The sequence below is a fragment of the Phalacrocorax aristotelis genome, chromosome 1 (assembly GCF_949628215.1).
Source record: "Phalacrocorax aristotelis chromosome 1, bGulAri2.1, whole genome shotgun sequence".
Taxonomy (NCBI): domain Eukaryota; kingdom Metazoa; phylum Chordata; class Aves; order Suliformes; family Phalacrocoracidae; genus Phalacrocorax; species Phalacrocorax aristotelis.
Window position 1 is genome coordinate 74,342,340 of NC_134276.1, and position 16,656 is coordinate 74,358,995.

General features: G+C 37.9%; 1 protein-coding gene across 1 annotated transcript in view; it reads left to right on the forward strand.

Moving 5' to 3' along the window:
- Positions 1-8,422, forward strand: part of GABRG3 (gamma-aminobutyric acid type A receptor subunit gamma3) — a 325,287-nt gene extending 316,865 nt beyond the window's left edge. The window contains exons 9-11 of the mRNA XM_075093627.1: positions 1,531-1,727; positions 3,277-3,306; positions 6,685-8,422. Coding sequence (XP_074949728.1) covers positions 1,531-1,727; positions 3,277-3,306; positions 6,685-6,963 — 506 coding nt within the window. The 3' untranslated portion in view covers positions 6,964-8,422. The remainder of the gene's footprint in view (positions 1-1,530; positions 1,728-3,276; positions 3,307-6,684) is intronic.
- The last annotated feature ends 8,234 nt before the right edge of the window (positions 8,423-16,656 follow it).

The window sequence follows — 16,656 nt, forward strand, 5'->3', positions numbered from 1 at the left end:
TGGAGAAGTTACTGGATCATGCCAGCCACATGTGCTTATATTGGGATGTGGCACAGCTGACAGGAAACACAAATATTTTCCCAATAGCTTTTAGGTGTCCAAGGTACTTACAAAGTCCACATTTCTTACTTCCTATCAGCATTGCTTTCATCTTGATTATTGGGTTGTGGTTTTTTCAACATTTTTTTTCCTTTTTTTGTGTGTTTCTGGATAGTGGATATTTAAGGTATATAATTAATTATTATTCATTGTCAGAGAAGGTCAAGGCACAGGCAATAATTTGACTTCTGGCTCTTCCAGGGTGTTTCTAACAGTCTGAATGTGGGGGTTTATTCTTGTGAATTGCTGTAGTTTCTATCAAATGCTACAAATCAGAGGTGGGCATTCCTTCATAAACAGAAAGTAGTCAAAAGTAATCCACAGACACTTCTTCCTGTCTGGAGTGCTGTTTGTGGGAAGCAGTTTTACTATAAGGCATAATTTCAGTCATCCCCTGCCATTTCGAACACTCTGTACCATTGCAAAATATCACTTTAACTATAAAAAGAAAGATTACCTTATGGCTATGCTGTTTTTAGAACAGGTTCTCTCTTGAGGCTTATTTAAGTGAGAGCTTTATTTTTCTTTCCAAGCCATTGAGAAGTTTTATTTTTTCTTTCAGAAAGCCTGCAGTTCGTAAAAAATGATTAAAGCGTCAGTCCAAAGTGGGAATGAAAAGACTTCTATACCTCAGGAATAAAGAGAAATTATATGAATGACCAGCAGCCAAATAACTGACACCCCATATATTTCATTCTAGGACTGGTTTTATTGTTTCAGGATATTTCACACTAAGTAATTCCCATTATATTAATTATTACTGGAACAATCTAATATGTGATGCTTTGTATGATTTAAAAAGGCTATTTCCTTTAAGGTTACATCTGAAGTTTGTATGAAAGTCTGTTCTCCCTTACTCAGAGGAGAATAGCAGTGGAGGACTCCCAAGGAAGCTGCAGTGTGAAAACATATTTTCAAAATTCATGGTCAGAACCTTGCAGCAAAATTTCTTTTTTCTTCTCCCCCACTTTTTTCTTGCTTGAGCACAAGATTTTTCATGAAAGCAGTACTACTATGAAAAAGACCGTGTTTTCTTCATTGTTTTCTAGGTTTCTTACTTTTACTTTTCTGGGTTTAGTATCTTTTCTGCTTTATACTTTTCTTAAAAAATTTCTTCATTCTCTCCTTCTCCTTCACTCCCATCTCCAACTAACTGGGACTAGAAAAAGGAAGAGATGAGGAAAAGCATATCAAGAGGCATGGGAATGTCACTTTTGCAAAGTTGAATAAAAATAGCTGAGGAAATCTTTGTTTACAAAATATGACTGGCACTACTAATGTTATTTTTCATTAATTTTCGTACTACTAAATGAAATTAATGAATTATTTGGGTACGCTTTGGATTTCTGTTTTATGCATTTGTTTCCAAAGATTCTTCTGCAGCATGGCAAAATGCTGTTTTATGCAATTAAATCAAGTTTCTTTCTGCAGGCATCACTACAGTATTGACCATGACAACTTTGAGTACCATTGCAAGAAAGTCATTACCCCGTGTCTCCTATGTCACCGCTATGGATTTGTTTGTGACTGTATGCTTTCTATTTGTCTTTGCTGCTCTGATGGAGTATGCAACCCTCAACTACTACTCAAGTTGCAGGAAACCAAACTGTACTAAGAAGAAAAAGTCGGTAAGATGGGAGCATTTAATTTCTTTTCTAGCATGTGTCTGGCTCAGACAGCAGAGAATCATTCAATGACAGCCTGTAATCCCATGATACTCCACTCCTCCAAGCTCTTCCCAGTTTGTGGTATGATCTGCCGTGAAAGCTGATGGAAAATAGTTACCCACAGTAACAGTAGTAGTTATGTGCCTGTTGAGTGAGGTCTGTTCCTAACAGAAGCAACCTGCTGACCATTAAGCAGCAACCCTGCTTACGTGTCTTTTGTCCTCCAATTACTATGCTGGTAGTCATAAAGGACTCCCACTGAAACAGATTGCATAGCTTTTTATACAAATATATGCACATCGATGTATATTCAAATGCATCTGCTGTTTCATGCTTTAACAGGTCTAGAAATATCTATGAACTTTACAGACAGGATCTCAATGTCTGCACTGGGAACTAGCACTCGGTTTTAGCCCTGTGCAAAAAGGGGCTTTTTCCTAAGTACAAAAACAGAGGAGTTCACTTAAAGGTTTTATACATGGCTGCATTTTTGGCCAAAAAGTTATTTCCGGAAGTATCACCAAGATACCCACAAAAGCTGTTTATTTAGAATCGATTAAAATGGTCATGAAGGAAGAATTGCCTGGTGTACTTCATAACTGACTACCAGAACGAGAGGGGCTAGTATAATAGAGAAAAAAATGCCAATGTAAACATGGAGAAGGGGAAGTGGGTTGTCCACTCAAGATCAGTGATAAAATCTTATGTGTTTGAGATCCATAGCTAGAGATGTGGGATGCCATTTTGTGCAATGGAGGAAATAAGGACATTTGGAGTCAGAAATACAAAGCCAAATACAAAATAGGTATACAACTCCAAACAGCAAAATGTGAAGAGGGAAATTGAAGAGACAGAAGGCTAAATTCAGAGAATAATAGGTCACAAGGTAAAAACGGATTGAATTAAGAGCTATAGAAAATGATTGAATGAAGAAATAATGAAGGAAAACCTGAAACAAGTATGGAATTAGAGAAAGCCTAGAAAGCCATAGACTTAGTCAATGAAAACTCCATTAAACCTCTAATAGTTCTTGTAAAAATGCATTGCACACAAAAGGCAAAAGAAATGTATGAGACAATCAAAATGAACTTAATGATCAAACTAAAATTGCCATCCTATAGAAAGACTAAATGAAAAAGTCATTAATACCTTTGTGAGCAGGGTGTATTTCCAGACGTATACGAATATGAGGGAAAGCATGCAACACTGATGAGATTTAAATTAACACAAGAACAAGTGCTCACTTAGATATTGTTTGCTAAATACATAAATGTAACTGGTTGAATAAAGATTTAAAGTGGATGGAAACTAGGTGTGCATTCTGCTGATGTTTCATGCAGTTTTTGAGTTTACAGACCACCATGCTGAATATATAAAACACTCAACATAAATTTTTTTATGGACAAATGCATTTAAAGGTTTGGTTTAAGATATGTTATTAAACATCAGATGCATATGAAGCAATAAGTATGATTTTTCCTGAATAATTATTTTGTTATCTTTATTTAAGCTACCTGATGTCAGTTTTGGTCATGTGATGGTGAGTAAACTATTTTATTCAGTGAGAGCAATGGAGGCATGAATGTATGGTTGACATTTACTTGCAATAATTCCTGAGAAAGCTGTAATGCTATGTTTTGCTTTACTCTGACTTCACTATAAATATTGTTTTGCTTTTTTGTTAAAAGGTCAGTTTGTTTTTGGCTGTGGCAGAGGAACATAGCTGCCTCTTTCTATAAGGACTTATCAAATGATTTGGGAGGGAGAAGGGTCAAGTGTAGAATATTGTGTGTTATTTTTACCTGAGAAAGTTTGTGTCTCTGCTTTATATAATACTGCAGTTTCTCATTACATTTTATAAAAAAGTAATAAGCAGAAGTTATATCATAAACTTATATGGAGTTTTAACTGAGTTTCATAGAAAATAGTTCATTTTTGCATATCTGCAAAATCTGTAGCAAGCTTTCAAGTGGATTTTCAGACAATTTAGGTACACAACTTTAACACCTACTATAATATATATAAATATAAAGCAATGCAGAGGGCCAGTTCATCAGCTGGTTGGATGGCCTGTTTCCCAGCTATCAGATCCAAATAAGAACAGGGACAGAACTAAACCATTGATTTTGCATTTCTTGGTTTGGTTATGCTGAAGTTTGTCATTTACAACTGCTAGCTTCATGCTGCTAGCTTACCTTTTACAGATAATTTTATACACCTTTTTTTCCATGAGTTTTCCAATGTATTTAAAGAGCTCATATGTCACTGAAAGTCTGCACATTGAAAATGAACTGGTTACAGCAAGCACTGCATTTATGCACTTGCTGCTGCTGTCACTCATTGGACAGACTTTTCTGAAAGACGAAGTTAAAAGGTGCATTGCATGGGCAGCGGCATTTTCCTTTTTCTGATTAAAAAAAAAGGAAAAACATATGCAATTAAAATGACAATAGGGTTTTAACACTCTTAGTCTTTGTGTAGATCTAGTCAGTCTGATCTGCCTGGAAAGTATCTGCAGCCTTTTCAATTTTTTACTCTTTTCTTTTTCACTATAAGACAGATATTGAGCAGGGCCTTATTCTATACATAAACAATTTCCATGTTCAAGTTGTAGCATAAACTGAATAAAATAAGCAGTGTGTCTGCCTCTCAAGATATCATCTTGTTGTCTTTTTCAGTTTTAGAGCAATGCCACCTACAATGTTAAATATATTAGTCTTAGTAAGTCTGTGTTCAGGTAATCCCACCCCTTGTTTTTCCTCCTAGAGAACACACTTATACTTTGTCTGAAATAATTTTATTAAGTGTGTTTAACACTGCCTTGTCCAAGGCACCTGAGAAGCGCCTTGCCTTGCCAGAGCTCTCAGGTGGTACTAGGCTTGTGCCCACTCCGTGCGCATCCCTCTCCTCCCAACACCAGCTCAGCAGGATGCACAGGACACAGTGGCTACCATCCACCTTCACCTGGTATCTAGTGACTGCTGTACCCCTCCTACATGACAGGTATTAAAGCAACCAGATTAATTTCTCTGTATTATCAGAGCATTTATTTTATTTTCTGTCCTGAGCAGATAGTTGATACAACAGAAAAACAAAAAAAACCCCTAGGCTATTGATACATGAGAAAGTTTCCTTTGCAGAACAGGGCACTTATTTCCTTTCACTTACTGAAATCATCTGGAGGGATCTAAATTAGCCTTTTTTTTTTTTTTTCTTAACATAAATATTGTAAGCAGGCATAGAATTTTTTCATAAAATTCTGCAAGAAATGAACAATATGCAACACAGTGGTACAGCAGAATTTCATATATACTCTAGTCATAGTTTTTTTCCTCTCCAAACTGCTACAGCCAAAAAATGACTGCTTGTACAGTAATCTTAGACTTTTTCCATGTGGCAGCACATTGTAAAGCTCTGACACCAGCCACCTGAAACTTTACAATTGAGAGAGAAAACCGTGGAGGCGTAATTTGTGTCATCTAATATCAGAGATAAAGTCATTCACAACAAATAGATTTGCAATAATCTGCTGCTTAACTGCAATCTGTTTACAGTCCACAGCACAATGCACCTGAGAGATTTTAGCCATCTACTTATGATGAGATGAATTATGCCCTAGATGTAATTGGCTGGATACCATAGGGCAGTTGTTCAGATGTAGTTATATATGCTGGAGATGCCAACATCTAAGCAGAGGGATGCCACCTCAAGATCTTAGCTCAGGGACCAGCAATTTAATGAGATGAGTAATATTATCATGTGCGAAACCAAAGGATTTGTAGAAAGAAAACAAATTCAATAGAAAAAGGAAAATTTCCCCTAAGGCACATCAACCATAACACCGATCTGTTTCAAATACAGAGCGAAAGCTTTCAGATACACACCACACCCCGACACCTTCAACAGGAAATGTTGCGTATTTTGTATAGCAAGTGTGGAGTGGGGGCCCAGAGCACCTTCCAGAATGCAAGCGGGCATGATGCAGAGGCATGGCTAGCCTCTATGGTAGTACATACCTGGCATGCTTCTGCAGGAAAAGGCAATGCTAAGCGCAGTCACCGGGAGAGGAAGGGCCCCTGAGGTCGAGAAAACTGTGCTGACCGGGCTGGAGTCTGCTTTGTTGGGTCGATGCAGACAGGCAGTGAAGATGATGGGACCTTTCCTAGTGATGTCAGTGGAGGAGATGACATTTGTGAGGATGGAACAGGTGGCTCGATGAGAAAGGAGACTATTGTGAGAAAGCACCTTTCAAGATGAGGAAATGGTGTGACAGAAAAGCTGACAAACTGTAAATAGGGAGTACACTGAAGAAGGAGAGGCCTGTAGGTGTGAGTGGTACTGTGAGGATGAGTGATATCAAAGTGCCCTATTTCTGAGCATGGTTAGTGTGATAAGCACTAAGGGGACATGCCTAGGGGTGGCATTTTGAAATGCTGTACTGAAATCATCGCTATGTTGCTAATCATACCCGTTTTTATAAATCATGGTAAAGTTAAGAGGCAGTGACTGCAGCTACACCAAGTGGATATTGTTCTGTAATTAAACAGGGAGGGGGAACATCCTTCTTATTTGTCAGAGTCCATTCTTAAATGTAGTAGCTGCAAGTCTTTATAGCAACTTGCAAATAATATTCTGACAGTCAAGTGAACTCCTAAGCGTGAAAAAATGATTACTAGGCAATATATTCTTGAGTTACCCAAGTAGAAAATACACCTAGAATTACTGAATATGCCACTCCACAATCTCTCTATGGAAATTCATTTGAAATGGCATCTTTTGAGGGAAAGAAAGAGGATCCCCAGATCCAGAATTCCTTCAGCGTTACCCTCTTATTCCCAGCTCCTGTGATTTCTTTCTAATTGTGATGTACATCACCATGGAAGTTTATCAAACTGTTGGTTTCTTTTTCTCTCCTCAGAATTATTCTGTACTTGATATGAGACCACCAACTACAGTCATCACGTTGAACAATACCATGTATTGGCAAGAATTTGAAGATGCGTGTGTCTATGAATGTTTGGATGGGAAAGACTGCCAGAGCTTTTTCTGTTGTTACGAAGAGTGCAAATCAGGCTCATGGAGGAGAGGACGGATTCACATAGACATTTTAGAACTGGACTCTTACTCTAGGGTCTTTTTTCCTACATCCTTCCTGCTGTTTAACCTGGTCTACTGGGTTGGATACCTCTATCTTTAAATGTTGCCTGTAGTGGTGAAGACTGCTGTGTTTTCACAGTGCAGAGGGATGGTGAAAGTGCAGAAAAAGTGAAAGACACGGTCAGTTTCATCTCAAATTATAAAGGCCATATTAACCTTCACCATCACAGAGCCTGATGAAGAATTTTAATATGTAATTGCCTGAAAAAGAAAAACATGGAAGAATTCTCTCCTTACTGCTATTTATTTTAAGGAAAAGATTCTTACAAAGTTCAGCTGAATTTGTAGTGTAAGCGATGTTTATGAATAATTATTGCATATTAGAATCTTTACTATTCTCCCTTGGCATAGAAGCTATACACAAGTCAGGCAAAAGTTTAATATGTCATTTATGTCCCTCATTCCCGTACTTTCTTCAAAATGCTGCCGTATCCCTGAGGCTCAGAGCAACATACACTGGCCCTGGCAAATAGGCCAAAACCAGTGAAACCACTTATTTGTATTTAAGCTTGCTTGAGCTGTCCCCCATAGGTTTTGGGAAATATTTAATTGGTGATCTTCTTGCTATAGAGAAACCACCAAAAGACAATAAGAAATGTCTCTGGTGGGATCAAAACATGGACGTTACTTTCTGCAAAGGTCTGGGATTCATGGAATTAGCCACTTACTTACCTACACATGTTGGTTTTGACTTAAGGTGAAAAGGTAGAGTTATAAGAAAGCTGTTATTTTGATATAAACAAAAGACTTGCCTATCGCTGAGGCAGCTGTAGGTATAACTTCTACAGGTTTTTCAAGCTTTTATCTGTCTTTTTTATGACTGGTTAAACACAGGATGGTCATTGATTTCTAAAGTACTCTACTTGAAGCAGGACAAGATTCCTGCTTGTTTGTGTCATTGTAGCAGATCATAGTTGATAGGCCATGAGTAAAAATCACTATATAATAGCACTAGGAATATGTGACTTTCTTCAGATTGCAATTTACTAAAAAGTGCTCTCATGCATTCTTATTTTTTTCTTTCAAAGTTATTCTACAAAACTGAAAAACATGTGTGCCAAAGGACTTTTTTTGTTCCTTCCATAAAGTTAAATATTGTGGTCCTTACTCACGGTAGTTGTTCCCTGGGGCTGAGCTGAAGACGGAACACTTTTGACGTGAATAGTGCATTACAGGAACTCAATTGTCACACTTGGATTAAACATGGGAGAGTTGCCACATATAGAAAAAGGTTATTTTCATTTTTGTTCCTAAACTACCAACTATATTTTACTTTAAAAAGCTACTTCATATTTTTCAAGCTTTTGAACCATTAAATTCTTAAACTACCCATTTTTTCAAAAATTAGTTTTACAGTGTTAAACTAGATTAGTCCTTTTACAGACTGTCTCAATAATTGTTATTAAGCAAACAAAACAGATTCAAAACTAAATAACAATGGCTTTTCACTACCCTTTGGATAACAAATGGTTACAAATGATTAAAGCTAAAATATACCTAAAACCAAAATTCTAATTTTTTTCTCCTCTGGAGGACCTGTTAATTTCATCATCTCAAAAAACGTGTGCCTCTTCTACACAGTATTTGATAAAAAATGAGTAGTAGGTGTGATTGCAGAGCAGTTCCTTTTCTCCTCAGAAGTAAAATCCTGCAAACAAGCAAAAGCTAATGCAATGGTAATTCTAAAGGAAAAGAAATGCTGTCATGTTCTTTGAAACATCACTGCCTGTCATTGCTGTTTCTCTGTGCTTCCAGTGAGTTTTCAACTGAAACAATTTACTAACACAAAAGTTAACTGTGGTTATTCAAAATAGTTTCTTCTGTTTTTTACTAGTCTAAAATATCAGAAACAGAGCTGGGTTTAGGTGGGGGAGGGGAATCACTTCACTAAGGACTGACGACATTCAAATTAGAAACACAGAGAAGAAATACTTTGGGGCAAGATCAAAACGTTATTTTTAGAAAAATCTGCCCAATCTGATGTTTTCTAAACCAATGATAACCTGCTGATTTCAAAATACGTGTTGAAGTTTTTGCTACTCTCAGTAGCAAATTACTCTGTAAAATCTATTACTCTGCAAATCTGTGTCCTGCACTTGGAAGTACGGATTTTATTTAAGGATGAGAGTTATATTTGCAATAGTGCAAGAATTCAAGTTGAATATTCTGGTCTCTAGTTATGGATTAGTCTACTGTAACAGCCACCTTCAGCCATATTTTGCAAGAACACTATGAATATTTCAAGCCTAAATAAAAGAATGGGAGCACTTGTCCTTTAGGGGCCTGATCCTGCAAACCCTCTGCACAATCAATTGATTTTGGTGGGATTATTGAGGCAGATGAGGCACAAGAAGATACCTTCCACCATTAGATCTTGAACAGGTAAAGTGAGGTTTGTTTAACAATTCCATACTTGAATGAATGTCCTAGGAGTAAGTGTGGAAGTGAAATGTTCCCATTTTTAGATGATGAGCATATGCTTTTCTTACACTTCTGCTCATGGCTACCCATTCCTGCTAAAAGCACACAGTTCCATCGGGTCCTTACTTGGAAGACCGATTCTGCTAAGTCCATTCATATTGCCTCTGTTTTCTGAGTGCTTTCGTAAACAGAATTTGGAAGCATACAATTCCACTTTTTTCCACAGTCCTAACCAAGAAAGAATCTCCAGACACTGCTGGCTTTCGCTCTTATACTGACAGCAGAGGACATATTCTACTATGTAATATGTTCTACTCTGGCATTATGTGCAAAAAATTGATTTGATGTAAGGTGAGCAGCTCGGGCTGGCAGGTTCTGTTCCAGAACTCATTCCTCTGCTTATTTCTCATTGCTTGGTTTGCTCTCTCTGCTTCACTGCTCTGTGCTTTGGCAGCCACTGAAAAACTGTAGAGATCAGGGAAGATAAGATTTCTAGGCTCTGCATCAGTCAAAATACGATTATTCTAGACACCTAGGAAATGTGGTCTCTATATATCTATGTGCCATATCCTTCTGTAGGAGTAAGAATATTCTCATTAACCTCCAGATATTCTTCTGCTTCTTTTGCAAATTGAAAAAAACAACACTTCTGCGCACTGTCCCGTGAGAAATGTAAGCAGTTTAGATTTCAGCATTTTAGAACAGATTTTGGCATTTAGATTTTAGCAACTTTTAGCATTTTAAAACATTTTCTTATCAGGTAATTTCACATTAAAGACTTGCATTTATTCAACTACATTTTTATTATTTAATACTTCTATTTACCCTTCCAAGGAAGGGAAGGGAATGGAGGTAGGCAAAAACAAATGACTAGTGAAATTAATGCATTTGGATATGTATGTAAAACCACAAAATCAAGTATCTTCACATTACATTCCTTACTTTTTGAAGTTACAGAAAAGACTGTAAGGGTTTATTTAGATAACCAACTTTCCCCAGGAAGATCTAAAGTCAAACCTCTTTTTCTCCCCTTCAATTAAAAGTTGATGGGGAGTGTTTGCCTGCATTGAGGGCAGCAGTTTCAAGGCAGTTAAGAATGTATAAGAATACTGTTCTGCTTAATTCCATCTTCTCAGTTCTTCTGGCCCTGATGCCTACCACACTGACAGCTCCTTCTTTTACAGCCATTCTTCCAAGAGTAAGTGTACAAAAAGTTGCAGCCAATTTATGCTGGCTCCTTGTCCAGCAGTAATGTGGAACTGAAGTATGCTACATGCCACACAATTTTAATATAACTTTCAAATCAAGACGTATGGCTGTAGATTCAGACACTCGGGCACTTTGATAACCTTTCTTATTTCAGATGCTCATTTTCTCCTTCATCAATTCTCAACTGTATATTCATATATTGTACATACTAATAAAAATGGAACTGCCTTCACAGAGACAGCAATGAGTAGTGAAGCTAAAAGAGAAGGAGGAAATTATTTTTTTATTGCTGTGCAGTTCCTATCTGTCCCACTCCTCTTATTCAGTTCTTCCCACCAACTACCCACAGCTAATTCCAAAGCACCCACCTGGCAGTTTTCACATTCATCAGCTGTGGAACAGCAGTGACACATGAGCCTTTAGCTGGTAGGAAATGATATTTCTGGAACTGGAGGCATCCTGCCAAATAACTCAGATAGCTATCTCAAACACTTTTGCAGCCCTAACATGTCTCAGAGTCTAGACCCTCATATTGCTGCATGAATTTATCACAACTCACCTTACTTGGTCATTTTATGAAGGGAAGGATGCTTACCTCTTTTTTACACCAAATTTAGCATACATCTAGAAAAATTACTCTGCCCTGCCCATGCTCCAAGTGACCAGGTGCAAGACATCTCTGGAAAGACCATTGTTGCTGTACTGCTGACTTTGTGGGAAGGGAGACTCTGTATTTGGAGACAGATTTCTTTAGGCTCACAATCTGGAGAGTTGGTGTTACCTTCTAAGCTGTAAAACAAAGCTCCCACTGCAGATTGTAAAGGCTGGCCATAACAGGCTGCTTTTCCCATTGGCTGCTCTTTCTGGATTTCCATAAAGGACTAACAGGAGGCAAACCACATCCCATAACCTTAAGCTGCCTACAGAATTAGGTTTCTTTTTTAAAGGTATATTCTTCTTGCTTACAGTGAAATCTCTGTCTCTCTTACATTAGTGCCTTTAGCATTTATTGATATTGAAGGATATGCTATTCCTGGCCTGAGAGTTAGAAGGGGGGACGACGATCTTGCTGGAGTTCTTCCAGAGCACCACTGTGTGTGATCAATATTCTAGATGTCTTCGAAGCACCACAGCGTGTAATCAATATTCTAGGTGCCTTCAACCTACACATTGAGCGTTTGTCAGAGTTTTCTTTATATTCTAGGCAGGCTGTAGGTTTCTTAATTCCTAAGTGGCAAGAAAACTGCAGTGGAATTTCAACAGTTTAGCACAATCCTTCTTTCTTCACTTAGCAACTTCATTCCAAGAGATGCAGAGCATAAATTCAAGGCTGATGTTTACCTCCTCCAGGTGACTTCCCAGAAGACTGTTCAAAACAGGCAAAACCCAAACTATGCATTGGGAATGCATTTCCCCAGCTGAAAGGTGAGGTGCTTCCTCCTTGAGAGCTTTTTTTTCTACCCCGAGTTCATTTTAGCTGCTCCCTCCATCCCTCCCTTCACCTATACAATTGGCAAGCACAAAACTAGCTCAACTTATGCTTACATACTGAAAACTTGCATTGAAACTTACATACTGAAAAAAAAAAGCGTAGTGTCATTAGTCTTATACTATATTTGTATGTCTACAAGCTTCTATGGTTCACCATGTTCTCTTTTTGAAAGGTTCTAGTATATATGCAAAAAATGAACACCTGCCTTCAAGACTCAGTGGCCTTAATAGTTTTACCTTTTCCCCTGGGATCCATGGTTTGTCTGGAAAACAAAAATTCAGAGAATCTACTTTCCTCATCATTTAGGCCACTGTTTTAGATACTAAAAAAACCCCTGTGTTTTATATCTAAAGTGAAATGATGTTTTAACAGAAAAAAAAATTCATCTCTGCTTGAACTGCATTGCTTTGACAAGTTAAACAATAAATTTTAGTACACTGTACCTGTGGTGGATAACTCAAGGAGATATGCTACCCTATAACCCTGTCTAGGACTAAGTCCTGAATTAGGGATAAATATTGTTTGACTCATCCAATTTATTTAGCAGCTGTTTCTTTAAATGACTTTGGACTGTGACTGACTTCGAGCACTTGGTTAGTGGCCACTGACATTCCTCAAGGGAGATACCGCAGATCTATGATGATATATTACTTTCTACAAACTTTACTTTCTTTTATTTTTTCTCTTTTTTTGTGGATCCTCAAGCCAGTGCCTGTATGCATCTGGACTCCTCAAGGGTTTTCCTATAATGTATGTGAAATTAGACAATAAAATTCATCATGAAGTTCAGTACCTCAGAGTTGGACACCTGAGAATTCTCTTCTTTCTATCAAAACATGCATTTTTATCTTCTAATCATTTGCTATTTATGAAGGACAAAGTAAGACAGCAGAAGACATGTGGTTATGTTTATTCATATGTCTGGGGGTAGGCTTTCTCAAGGACTGAACGAGGCAAACTGACCAGGCACTGACCTGGCACAGTTATTTGCCAGGTTTTCTTTTATCTAGGTAATGAATGGCACTAGCCAGAGAAGCCACCGCAGCCTGTTTGGTGTCATGGAAGCACATAACAGCTTTACTTGGAGGCCTACGCCATCCTGGAGAGCTTCTTATAGGGGAATCCAGGTGCTCCCCTTAGTGTTTAATACAGCACTTAATACTCTCCTAATGTCTTTTTACCTTCTTGCAGCCTATGGCAGTGCTTGGGAGAGATGAAGCTGTACTGATACAATATATTATAAACCACAACAAATGAAATATTCACAGTGAAGCTGGTGACAGCTTGTTGTTGAGACTGTTATGATAGCAAGATTTAAAGAAAAGGTCTCTAGGTCTGAGTCAAAAGCTTCCTCATCAGTCAACACCACTGACCAGAAGAGTGGCCAGGAAGAGATTTGGATCATATTCTGGTGGGGTTGACTATCCATTGACTAGCTTCAAGGCTTGTGGAGAGCAGATACGTAACTTGAGTACTTAAAGTGAGATTTGTGATCTACGTACTTATAGTGAGATTTGTGATTTGCGTACTTAAAGTGAGGCCTAAAACAGGTAAATGCCAAAATCTCTAAGTTGCACATTAATAGAAAATAGATGCAGAAAACAATACTGATGACATATTTTTTAAAAAACCTGCTGATGAATGTGAAACACAGCATGCTACAGAGTCCATTCCATAGTTACAGACCACATGGGATCCTTAAAACATGAGCTGCTGTTGAACTTTTGGAAAGCTGGAAAAATAATTACATCTGACAGTATTACCCAGGCAAACCACTGCCTGGGTTTTTTGTGTGCCATTGCTAGAGAGAGTGCTCCAAGGGAAACAAAATTTCAGAATAAGCTTCTACAAAAGAGTGCTCCTCTGAACAACAGTGGGAAACCTTGTGCAGAGAGATTACAGCATCAGCCGCCCATATTCTCTTTTGTAGTCATTGAGGAGTTCTGTGACTTTATTGTCACCCATGCTTACATGCAATACCAGCCATAAATCATGGGCCAACATGTGGCTGTCACAAGTAGGAACATTAGGCTGGAGGGAATCTGAAGCCTGTCTTTGGGTATCACAGGCAGTCATCAAACACCTCATCTAACCCTGTTTTAAACTCTTGATATACTGCTCTGAAAACATTTTTTCCCAACATGACAACATATGGATTTTTTTTTTTAAGTGAGTGCAATTTTAAGAATTACATAAAAACTGCCAACTATGTGCCAAATTGAACTTTCTTATAGAACACAGATAAAATTTTAGTTTTCTAATTATCCTTCCTTCCTAAGTTTTTTTAAGGGGTGTGTGATTTCTTTGCTAGCAGTGCAGCTTGTGATGTCATAGTGAAATGAAAGTACAATTATGTGCCCAATGTGCCTTGAATAATACAGGTAGCACTAGTACCAGTATGTCATTCTAAGTTAGATAGCCATCCTAGTGATTCCCCAGACTGACCTAACCAGAAAAGTCAAACACCCGTGTGCTTCATCTCCTCAAGTTCGCAGATTATGGCATTCCCTTATTGACTACATCCATTCCACTTTACTTTGTGTTAAGGAGTAGGGCTGTGCGTCTAGAATACTATTTATATTCGTATTTTGATCCCAACATTTGTATTTCTGGATACAAATAAATACACATTATCAGAAAATGCAAATATTGTGTGCATATATTGGTGATATTTTCTTATGAAAGTTGAGAGCTTAAAAAAGTAGAAACAGACATCTGAAAACCTGCCTAAAAGATGCATAGTGTATTACCTTTCTGATAGGGTGTTATTACAAAGAGTTTCAGAAGAGTCTTTAAAAATACTTTCAATAGAGAGCATGAGTAGACAATAAATTAAAAGATTTCAGAAAGAGGTTTATCCATGGGGTTAACATAAATTGGGAAGAATATCTTACAAAAATCAAAGAGAAATCCAGAAATAAGCTGTGTCTTTAGGACAAACTACCTGAATATAAAGACTTCATTAATCAAATTTGGTTTCAAAACTTTCCCAATCCCAACTTTTTCAGTAAACTGAAAGCTAGTTCTTTGAATCTACTTACACAATGAAATTTGCTGGTAAAACTATACTCTGTATTTTTACAAGTACAATTTTTTGGCTGCCACTTACTGTTAAGAAAGAGTGTCCTCTTGATTCATTGGAAGGTTAAAAGTGAGAAAACTCATGGGTGAGATAAAGACAGTTTAATAGGTAAAGCAAAAGCTGCTCACACAAGCAAAGCAAAACAAGGAATTCATTCACTACTTCCCACCAGCAGCTGTCTCCAGGAAAGCAGGGCTTCATCACACATAATGGGAAGAAAAACGCCACCACTCTGAATGTTCCCCCCACCCCGCCCCCAGCCCTTCTTCTTCCCCCAGCTTTATATGCTGAGCGTGACGTCATATGGTGGGGGATATCCCTTTGGTCAGTTGGGGTCAGCTGTCCCGGCTGTGCCCCCTCCCAGCTTCTTGTGCACCCCAGCCCATTTGCTGGTGGGGTGGAGTGAGGAGCAGAAAAGGGTAAGAACTGCTGAGCAGTAATGAAAACACCCCTGTATTATCAACATTGTTTGCAACACAAATCCAAAACACAGCCCCATACTAGCTACTCTGAAGAAAATTAACTCTATCCCAGCCAAAACCAGCGTGTATATTTATGCTTTCTTTATGTTCCTACTACTATGGAATTTTTTTCCAAAAGACACACACAATCAACAATTTACCTAACTCTTTCATAGTCTTTCATTAAGTTTTCACTAAGAAACCTCTTTTCCCTTCAGGAACTCCACTGTTTTCACTTATTAGTTTGACGTGCAATTCATGTTTTACCCCTATTTGTATTTCGATAAAACAAGTTGCTAGTATAGACCTGTCTACTCAAAACCAAACATAGATTCTGGACGTCCCTAACAGTGGCTAACACTTGTTACAGCAGTGTTTGACATGCAGTAACCAAGTAGATGTGGTTACGCCACGCTCCCCAGAATAACAGGTAAGCATAGTTGTTGTCGTGACTATTTGCCTTCTACACATCAGTCCTTAACACGTACCATTGTCACAGCGTGAACACAATGCCAGCTGTACCCCCTTGCAGAGCTTAATCTGGAACACCACCTATATTCTTGGAACAATTCAAGAGGACTGAACGTGAATTGAGCACATCAGCCCTATAGAGATTTAAGGTGCCCATCCTGCCAAATTCCAAAGGCTCTGATACATCTTCCAATTTAATAATGTTTCCTGCCCAGTAGGCTCGAGTGTGCAATAAAGTATGATGATGGATCATGCCAATAAGTTCTCCCTTTTTATGTTACTCTCTGTCTCACCACCACAAATCTAGTTAAGAACTGAATTACTGCTTGGAAGTTTCAGTTAAAGTGAACTCAGTCTGTGAAACAGAAAATTAGCAAAGCTGAACATCAAGGAGCTATCCAGAAAGTAAAGCATGAACAGAATAGGCATTTTCCTACTTATTGATATTAGAAGATCACTGTCAGTTAATAACCATAGTTAAAAACTCCTACATTTTTAAAGTTGCTTTAGAAATGAAAGGCATCTGCATTAGCAGTGCAAAATAATTCATATATGCTAAAGTTTAACAAACAGCAATGTGTTCCAGTGGTGTTTTTA